General features: G+C 40.5%; 1 protein-coding gene across 1 annotated transcript; it reads right to left on the reverse strand.

Moving 5' to 3' along the window:
- Positions 1-2683: 2683 nt before the first annotated feature.
- Positions 2684-7631, reverse strand: rbm4.3 (RNA binding motif protein 4.3). Its single transcript, XM_006802610.3, has 4 exons — positions 7579-7631; positions 4404-4831; positions 3673-4316; positions 2684-3381 (listed from the first exon to the last, which is right to left on the reverse strand). Exons 2-3 carry the CDS (start codon positions 4810-4812, stop codon positions 3694-3696), a joined length of 1032 nt encoding a protein of 343 aa, XP_006802673.2. The 5' UTR covers positions 4813-4831; positions 7579-7631; the 3' UTR covers positions 2684-3381; positions 3673-3693.
- Between the last annotated feature and the right edge of the window lie 1978 nt (positions 7632-9609).

Consider the following 9609-nt stretch of genomic DNA (forward strand, 5'->3'; position numbering starts at 1 on the left):
CATCCTTTTTCGCTCATTGTGTTCTTACACAGTGAGTAGACAAAACAAGTGTCTTTGGTCCTGTCTTCCTCTCCTCATCCCCAGCCAGACATCTCAGATGGCCACCCGTCCCTGAGCCTGGTTCTGCTGGAGATTTCTTCCTGTTAAAAGGAAAGTTTTTCCTTCCCATCGTCACTAAGTGGCTGTTTGATTGTTGGGGTTTTCTCCATATTATTGTAGACTTTACAATATAAAGCTCCTTGAGCCGATACCGATAGCATCACACAGTTGCTGCAAATGTATGCTGTAAAAATTCGGTTCCACCACATTCCAAAGGTGTCCTTATAGACTGAGACCTGATGACTGACAACCACTGGAGCACAGCGAACTCACTGTCACGTTCAAGAAACCAGTTTGAGATAATCTGAGCTTTGAGACATGAAATGTTATCCTGCTACAAGCAGCCATCAGAAGATGTCTCCTACCATAAGTGGATGGTCAACAACAATACTTGGGCAGCTGTGGCATATAAGCAATTCTCACTTGGTACTCAAGGGCCCAAAGTGTACCAAGAAAATATTCTCCACATGCTCACAGCATCAGAAGCAGCATGAGCCTTTGACATGAGGGTGGATCCACACTTTCATGTTGTTTACACCAATATTTGGTTACAGCAGAAATTAAGAATTATCAGACTAGGCAACATTTTTCCAGTCTTTTATCATCATACTTTGGTGAGCCTGTGCAAACTGCAGCCCGAGCTTCCTGTTACGACCCCTGGTGTGGTCTTCTGCTACTGTGGCCCATCTGCTTTATAGTTCAACATGTTAAGAATTCAGAGATGCTCTTCTGCATACTTTAATTCTCTTCTGACACTGGACATCAACAAAAATATTTATTTATAATACAAAGAGAACTGGGTATTTTCTTTTTTTCTTTTTTTTTTTTTATGTCTTACACCCTAGAGATAGTTGCCTGGAAAAAAGTTTTGTTTTTTTAAATCCCAGTAGATCAGAACAAGCCATGCTAGCAGGCTGTCTTAACCAGTTCCACATGCGTAAATGCATTGAGTCGCTGCCATGTGATTGGCTGCTTAGAAGCAGTTGAATTTATGCAACTTAAAAAAAGATCATTAAAAACTTCACTATCATATAACCCTAACATACTGTATGATGTATGATGCTAACTTTTAAAAATAGAAATAAAGAAATCACAACATTTTCAAATGTAAAATGTTTATTTCATAATAGCTAAAATTCAAAAGGCAGAAAATGAGAGTTAAAAAACAGACAAAAAGTAGGTCCTTGTAGTCAAATGCAACATACAATAACTTTCAATTATATTTAAAATAGGGAAATAGGAAAACTAAGAGGTTTTCCTATTTCACTCTTTCCCACATTTTTTTTTACCCTCCAATCAAAGCAGAGATGTAGCGACACAGCTGTCCCATCGCCCATGATGTTCACTCCAACTCATCAACCAATCATTCAAACTTTCAGTGAGGGACAAACATCCATACCCTGTAAGAGCAGACACTTTAAACAAGGTTCACAAATTGAACTGATCAAAGAAGAGTTCCTTTACCTTAAACTGCTCGGCATTCGAATCAGGTCCTTCCCAGCTTGTAATCCCCTTTGAATTCACTTCTAGACCCGGAGCAAGTGCCAGAGGAAAGACGTCTGTGAACAAAGACACAGATTCAAAGACTCCATAACATGCCTTCAATCTACATGAATCAATTCTAACAAAGAGAAACAGTGTTGCTAAAATGTTATTAAGTAAGTAAAATGTTATTTATATGGCACCTTTTAAGATTAATATTAAAGTGCTTTGCAACAAAATACCACAGCATTTTTTTAAAAGTTATTACCATTGTTGTAAGTGCCAGGTTTTGTTTTGTTTTTTTACTTTCATTTATTGCAATACCACAGTTTAAGCAGCATGTACCTGTTTAATCTGGGTGCTGGACATCTTCTGATGACAACTTACCATGAGCTGGCATCTCCTGCACTGAATCTAACAACCTATAAAGAGCACACAGGCTAAGAATATCACACACGCATTTCATATATTAATTTAGAAATAGTAGAAAAATATGACTAAAATGTATGATATGAAGGATGATACAAATAAATAAACTTTGGACAGAAGCATGGGGCCATCGAGGAAAAACCCAAGGTAGGCAATGGGAGATGACTGACGAAATGTGACTTCAAAAACACGGAGAAGCCGGTGTACACAACTTTAAAAAAATCTTTGTGTGGCCACAGAGTGGAACGGAAGTTTAAGTTGCTTATTTTTTTGCGACTTTTGGGAGAGGACATTTCTGTACTTCATTAACTGCGCTGGATTTGAGCTTAAAGTTAAATCAACTTTTGGTTTCTTTTTGCAGTCTAACCTGGCAAGAGTTCAAGAAGGCAACGGTAAGTCTCGGGTGTGTCACAAAAAGGGGGGAGAGGGGCAGGGGGTTAATAAGCTTTATAGTTTTTCACACTTTACATGGAAAACCAGTCTGGCAGGTTTTCTAGCAGTGAGCTGAGGATTAAAAAAAATAAACACCTACCATGTGTCATGCTGATATTATCAGGACTGAAGAGTGAAACTGAAAGTGTTTCAAGAGTAAAGAAAGCTAAATCTTATCTGACGAATTGGTTTTCGTCCTAAGAGGCCAACCGCAACGAGGAATAATTTCACAGTTAAAATGTTTTTGTTTTTTTGTTTTATTCATTTATTAAAAAGCCTTCAAAAAAAGCAATCTGTAAAGTAAATAAAAATCATACATAATGGTGGCTAAGGAGTCTACTGTCGCATGAAAAGAACACAAAGTGTAAAAAGAACAAAACCACACTGAAACTTCATGCTAACATGTGTCGCAAATCTCAAAGATTGCTGTACAACCTCCCACAGCAGGTGTTGTATTTAAGCACTGCTATCCTGAAATTTCTTTAAAACTTGGATCAATAAGCATTTCGTAATCAACCAACAATCTTAAAATAAACAATTTTTGCTTACAAAGCCTACACGGTATTTGTATCTAAATGAATCCCTTGTTCTAAAAAGAAGAAATAGGTCACAGTTTCCCAGATTACATTTTCCACTTAGAAAAATTGAAAAGCAGAGTGTCCAGTTTTGGTCACACTGGAAGTCCAAGCACCTATTCTGCAAAACATTTTGAAAGCTTTTAACAGTAAAACAAAGAGGAGGAGAACAAGGCATGACCAGCTCAGAAGAACTGCAGACAAAGAAATCGTATATTTTTAAATACGGGGCTGTCCGCAATACAGTATCTTCCAGTAAGTCTCAGCAAACGCAACGCAATCCGCCATAGACATGGGAGGGGGGAGGGGTGCGTATAGCGCCACGTGCATCAGCAGACGACGACGATCTTGTCATATTCTAAACCTGGAAAAAGAGCACACCACACATGTCAAGGAGCGCGTTTTACTTAGGATTCGCGCAACACTGATCTGAGAAGTTCAAGCAATAATATTTTAGGATTCTAGCAGCACCGTTTAAATTCCTTTATTATTAATCTGAAGGAAATTTTGAGTTTTGGCTGATGGTTTAAAGCGTGATTCTACCTCAATTAACGGATTCAGCTCTCATGTTTATTATAACTTTTGTTTCCGTGTCATTTCTGCTTGTTATCAATGTGATTAATGAGTTCATGAAGCATCCACTCTTTGTTCTCACCTTGCATTACACTCGAGGTGTCTAATAGCCTGCATAGCGAGGAGGAGGCGGCGGCGGTGGTGGTGGCACTCTCTCCGAGTAGGCTTCCCGGGGACGGGGAACTGCGTACATCGGCGTCCTTGACATTGGAGACAATCGAGAACGCTCGTAGGAGTAACCATTACCAGCTGCAGGAGCAGGCGGAGGGGGAGCTCTTCTGATAGGGCTTCGATCCCTCGCCATGTAACCTGCAGGAGCGGGCAGTGGACGCCGCTCATACGGATTAAGAGAGCCCATTCCGAGACGCTCCCTAACCAATGCAGAGGGAGGAGGGGGTGGAGGGGGGATGGCACTGGGACGCCTGTCATCGAAGTTCGGGGCGTAAGGACGGGCTCTGTATTTCTCATAGAAATCGACCACCCCATAAGATTCTCGATCGCCATAGCCACGATCAGGATACGCTGCTCGTCTCGGAGGAGGGGGAGGTGGCGGGGGCGGAGGAGGAGGAGGGTAAGCGGACATGCGGCCTCTGTAGGGAGGCTCGGGTCTCTCCCCTGGAAAGGGAGGAGGAAAATAGCCTCCTCTCACAGGCGGAGGTGGATACTCCTCCTCCTCTGGTCCCCCTCTCGGTCTGCTTTTTGATATTTGAACATGTATGCGTTTCCCTGCGAGAGAGAAAAACATTGTCCCTCAAATCTAAAAAGTAAGGAACCCCTGAAAAAACCCTTATAAACCCAAACATTTATGCTTACCTTGAAACTCGGTATTATCCAGGCCCTGCAAGGCATCCATGGCCTCGTCAGAATTAGGCATATGCACAAAGGCAAAGTTTTTGACGATGGAGCACTCCGTGACATTGCCATACTCCAAAAACAGGTCACGGAGCTCTTTGTCAAAGCCCTTCTCCACATTGGCCACGTGAAGCTTCACGGGGCCCTGGTTTTTGCTTCTGCTTGGCTCTACGTTGATGGGTCTGCCATTCAGCTTATGAAGATGCAGTTCACGGATTGCTTTGGTGGCAGATTTGCGGTCTTCCATGTGAACAAAAGCATAGTTTTTGTACTTGGCACATTCTGTTACTGTGCCGTACTGAGTAAACAGAGCTTCAATCTCATCCTTCTCAGTGTCCTGAGAGAGGTTACCGATAAAGATCTTTACCATTGTTGCTCCAGTGTAGTACCTACAAAAGGCAAACACAGGATGTGTCATCAGAATCCACAATAGAATAAAATAAGCCTCTGTCCTGATCTCCAACACAGCACCGTTTACTGAAGAGTTTGGGAGGGTGTTTTTGCTTTTTAGGAATCAGAAGTAACAAAACAACTGGGTTGATGATTAATGTGGCAGAACACCTAAGAGGATGTTAATACTAGTCTTGAGAAGGATATATGTACGTCACTTTTCCAATGCAAATAAAGATGGTGTCGCTCGTCTACAACAGGTAGCAAACTAACACGACATACCCATGTTCTGTAAGTGCTGCCACTCACAACAGCAGAGGGCGGAGACAAAAAGCAGCAGTAAGCTATACAGCTTCCAACAGCCTTCTGTGTGTAAAGAAAACTCTGCTTCATCCAGTAAGTCATCAGACAGTGCCCCTCACTGACAATAAACCCCGTTTGTTTGCTTTAAATCAACTTTCTTTCACTTCACCCTGATTCACTGCATACGCAACAAAACAAGGAACCACAACAAGTTATTCTGGTTTGACAAGACGAACAAGCAGAGCACCTGCGCCAAAAAAACAACTAATATTTGGTGTTGCAGTATGAGGGATTAACTCATATATATGTATATTAAGACTTTCATAAATACACAAATAGAGAGAAAGAAACAGAATAACTCAAATGCTGCCTTGTTGACTGCATTTTTTACCCAGACTATGATTTTTCCCCCCAATTTACACCAAGCAACTGTGTTTGCAAGGCATACTATTATAGAAGAAAAGGGTGTCTGTCAGAAAATAGCCTCACGTCCACGTGACGTCACATCAAGTGAAGATGAGTCGTGCAGGGACCCTGTTATTGACTCTTACTGACTGCAGTCAAGTGAGCCCTCACATGCGAAGAGAAAGTCAAGCAAGCTGTACCACCAGCCGTACCTACAATGTTGTTGCACTTTTCTTATAGATATTACGGTATGGGTGCCGACTGGCTTATATACACAAGAGTCAAATCAAGAGTTTTGAAATATTTGCAATTTTCTCACTATACTGTACATTTCTATTCAACTTGATCATATCCCCAATTAAATAAAATTGCAAAACTGTATTTTTGATATTGTGTATTTTTTTTTAGCATTTATTACAGGAAAACTATTACAGATGATGCAAATATTTCACTGGATTCTTACTCTGGATCACCCTCACTCTTCCTCTTCCGCCTCACAGCTGTCTGAATTGTACGGTTTCTGAGAAATTTCTGTACTGTAGTTTGAATAATTTCATTATATAGCTGACATTACAGGGAACCCGTAAGAGGTGACACAAATATTTCACTGGATTCTAACCCTAGGTCACCCTGACTCTTCCTCCTCTGGCTCACAGCCTAATGAACTGTACGGTTTGACAGAAAACTAAACATAAACGGATACCGTATTGAAAAGTTAGCGTACACTTTTACAGAGAGAACAATGGGAATGATTTCCTGAAGTGTTCTTCAGGGCTGAAATGTTGGATCAGTTAGAAGGAGCTCTGCTGCTTCACAAGGGTGAAATAGAGCAAGTGTAATGGATTGTCCATGATGGAGAGCAGTTTGTTCAGTGACCTATGTCATCCAGTCTAGTCTGTCATTCAGGTGAAGCCCATAATACCTGTAGCTGTCCAACGTTTTGACCTCCACAACCATGATGTCCATGGGCATAGTCCCAGTTTTTTTCCTTCAGAAGTCAGCCAGCATCTCTTGTCTTACTGACATTCAGATGGAAGAGTTGATTTCATGCAGACCACTCAAAAAGTTCCTCACCAGATTCCTGTGCACCCTCAGTACACCCAACTAATGCAGTGTTGTCAGTGTCAACCCTCTTCAGTTTGCTTACCAGCCTTGTGGGAGTGGAGCAACAGGTGCAACCGGGAGATAACTCTGACAACACTGCACTGTTACAGAGTTTGTATTTTTTGTTGTTGTCATTTTCAATGTGTAGTGTAAGAATTATAATTTATGATTAGCTAATATTTCAAAGCTAGAAGTGGAATGAGTTGTGAAATAGTGAAAAATGAATTAGAAGACTCTTGTGTTTCTAAGACTGTCGGCACCTATACCGTAATATCCGTAAGAAAAGCGCAACAACATCGTAGGCGCGGCTGACTGTGCGGCTAGCTTGACTGTCACTTCGCATGTGAGGCTCACTTGACCGCGGTCCTAAACAAGCGCACGAGCTCATACTGACTTTCGGTTCCTCGCTGGTCCCACCCTCCACACAGGTCGTTGCTGTACGTGTTTAAAAGCGAGGTCAGGCAGAATAAAGGCGCGGTTCATAGTGGTTTTACAAAAAGGGAGCTTAGAGAAAGCTTTCTGAGTCCCAATAGTGAATGTACAACGTCATTATGAGGAAATAGAAAGCTTGTAATGGAGTCGAGCGAGGAGGGCCACCACAGTAAAGCGATGACTCCATTTATCGTCATTGTCCATATTTAGCTTTGATTGCATTCGTATTTAAAATTAGCCACCAGCGTTAGCCTAAAGCGGTCAAATTCGGGGGACTTCAGCAAAACCTAAGTTCAGCAAGTTTCGTGTTTGCACTTCCTGGCTGTAAAGCTGCTAGCCAGGTTGCTGTTAGCAAGCTAATATTCGTTACCGACACTAGCGAAATAAAAAATAACTTTAACAACTGAAAATATCTGACGTTGCTATTGTGAGTCTGTAAAAGTAAAATGATGACACTTTAGGAAAAGGACAGGAGAACAACACCAAAAACTACCATACTCACTGATTGTGAACTGTGCAACAGCGAGGTCGAAACTCCAAAGATGAGTAGTAGATATCTGCTGGCGGTAGAAGCGCACGTAAGAATCTGATTGGTGGGAAGGTGTGTCTCTCAACAGGGCCGGGCTGCCATTGGATGACGGGTGTAGTTTTATTCTGAAAGTGCTTCCGTTGCACTAGCGTGACGGGGTGTAGCGCGAACGAGTGTTTTGTAACGAGCGACTCTAGCTTGTCGAAAACCGAAACCAAGTTTCTGTTTTCTATATCTAAATCGGACACTAGAAATACCCTAAAAATAAATACTTAAAAAAAGAGGCCTTAACCTCTCTTTGTATTGCTCACAGTAAACGCAGTGAGTGAATAGTGACACAACGTATAGAACTTATGTCTAAGTTAAAAGTTTAAGATATGAGAGTAAAAATGTCGTAAACTGCACAGAATCGATGTAACAACCGATCACAACCCGACATAAGTGAGCAGCAAAGGAGAACAACAAGTACGCAAAATAAGGCGCTGCTCTTCATGTGACTGCTGCACGCCAAATTATGGAAATTGGAAATTCTCGGTGTCTCTAACCTGCTTAGATAATAACCACTGGGTCAGTCTGAAACTTGTGTTATAATACTCAATGGAACTTCCTTCAAATTTAAAGCTGAATATATTTTTTCTCCTTAGCTAAGTATCATTAACTCACATCATTATGTCTTATCAGTAGCATGTATTTGAAGGGCATGTTGATAACATCTTAAAATCTAAATAATAACAACATTAAGATCATATGATCTTGTGTAATTTAGCTTTTTTTTAAACACAGTATATAAAATTATAGAATTATTCAAATTGCCATCTGAGTACAAAAAGCAATTACTAATGTTGCTATATCTTTTTACATGAGGTTGCAGTGCATTATTAAATATAACTTCTTTAGCATCAACATTAGATTATTAGAATGACATATTCTTATGAGTGAAACTAAGATTGTTTTTCATCATTGAACCACTGCTTTACTTTTGCTAAAATGCCCTTTAAAAACTTACAACTTAAGACATTTATTTAGCAGTTATACATAAAGTCTGCAAATGTGACATAACAGTAAACTTCCAGTAGAGGGAGACACAGACAGAAAAACGCAAAGGAGTTGACTCATCTTTACTTAGGGTAACTAATCAGGTGACACCCCAGTTTTGATAAAATCACTTCTTTATCTAACAAGGAGGAAACCTGCTGAGGGCAAGCTGTTGTTTTTAGCATGCACTGCGGTAAACTCCTGTGAATGTGTGTGTCTCAAGCCATAAAACCTTTTTATGTAAGATGTCATGCACAGTAGCACCAGTTGCCTTGAAGAAATAGGCTGATGGTAAATAAAAGGATGTTATACTACTGGCCATATATATCAATATATTTTTCCCAGTGTGTGAGCACTGCATGAATTTCCTTTTGTTTTACCTTTACTTATGTAGCCTTCATTGTTACCATCTACTCATACTCATGTTTGCGGTGCATTTATATTTATCACTCTTTAACATCTAGACACTATAATGTCCCCCAACAGAATGCTACAAACGAGCCAATGTCCAGTCCCAAATCCTGGATTATACTGGACACTAATTTGGCGAAACTCTGGGTATAATATATTAATATCCTTACCTGCTGAATAAAGTCTTTCATTTTCCCCCAAAAAATTCCTTTTTGTATCCATCATCAGATTTATATATGTATGTAAAGTCAAACTCTGCAAACACAACCATGAAAGGATGTTTCTCCACCACCCTGTCTCTAAAAGCTTGTGACTTCTATCAGTTTTAATGCAGACAGCTGCTGTCTATCAAAGAAAGCAGCCATAGTCTTGTATTATAGTACATTTCTGTCTTCTTGGTTTATTTCAAGCACTTTTAATCACACGTTTCTTTCTGCTTTGAAATTTGATCAGCTGCGTTTTCATTTATAGCGATCTGCACTCATCCTTTAGATGGGCTGACCCGGTCACTAAAGAGGTGATGACTCACCATTTGAAGGGGCTCAACGAGCAAATAAA

Source organism: Neolamprologus brichardi, chromosome 3, assembly GCF_056152115.1.
Source record: "Neolamprologus brichardi isolate AB-2024 chromosome 3, ASM5615211v1, whole genome shotgun sequence".
NCBI classification, from domain to species: Eukaryota; Metazoa; Chordata; class Actinopteri; order Cichliformes; family Cichlidae; genus Neolamprologus; species Neolamprologus brichardi.

Coding starts and splice junctions, on each gene's coding strand:
- rbm4.3 (XM_006802610.3), bottom strand. CDS start 4,812: ATGGTAAAGATCTTTATCGGTAACCTCTCTCAGGACACTGAGAAGGAT. Junction 4,317..4,403: donor GGATAATACCGAGTTTCAAG/GTAAGCATAAAT, acceptor TCTCTCTCGCAG/GGAAACGCATACATGTTCAA.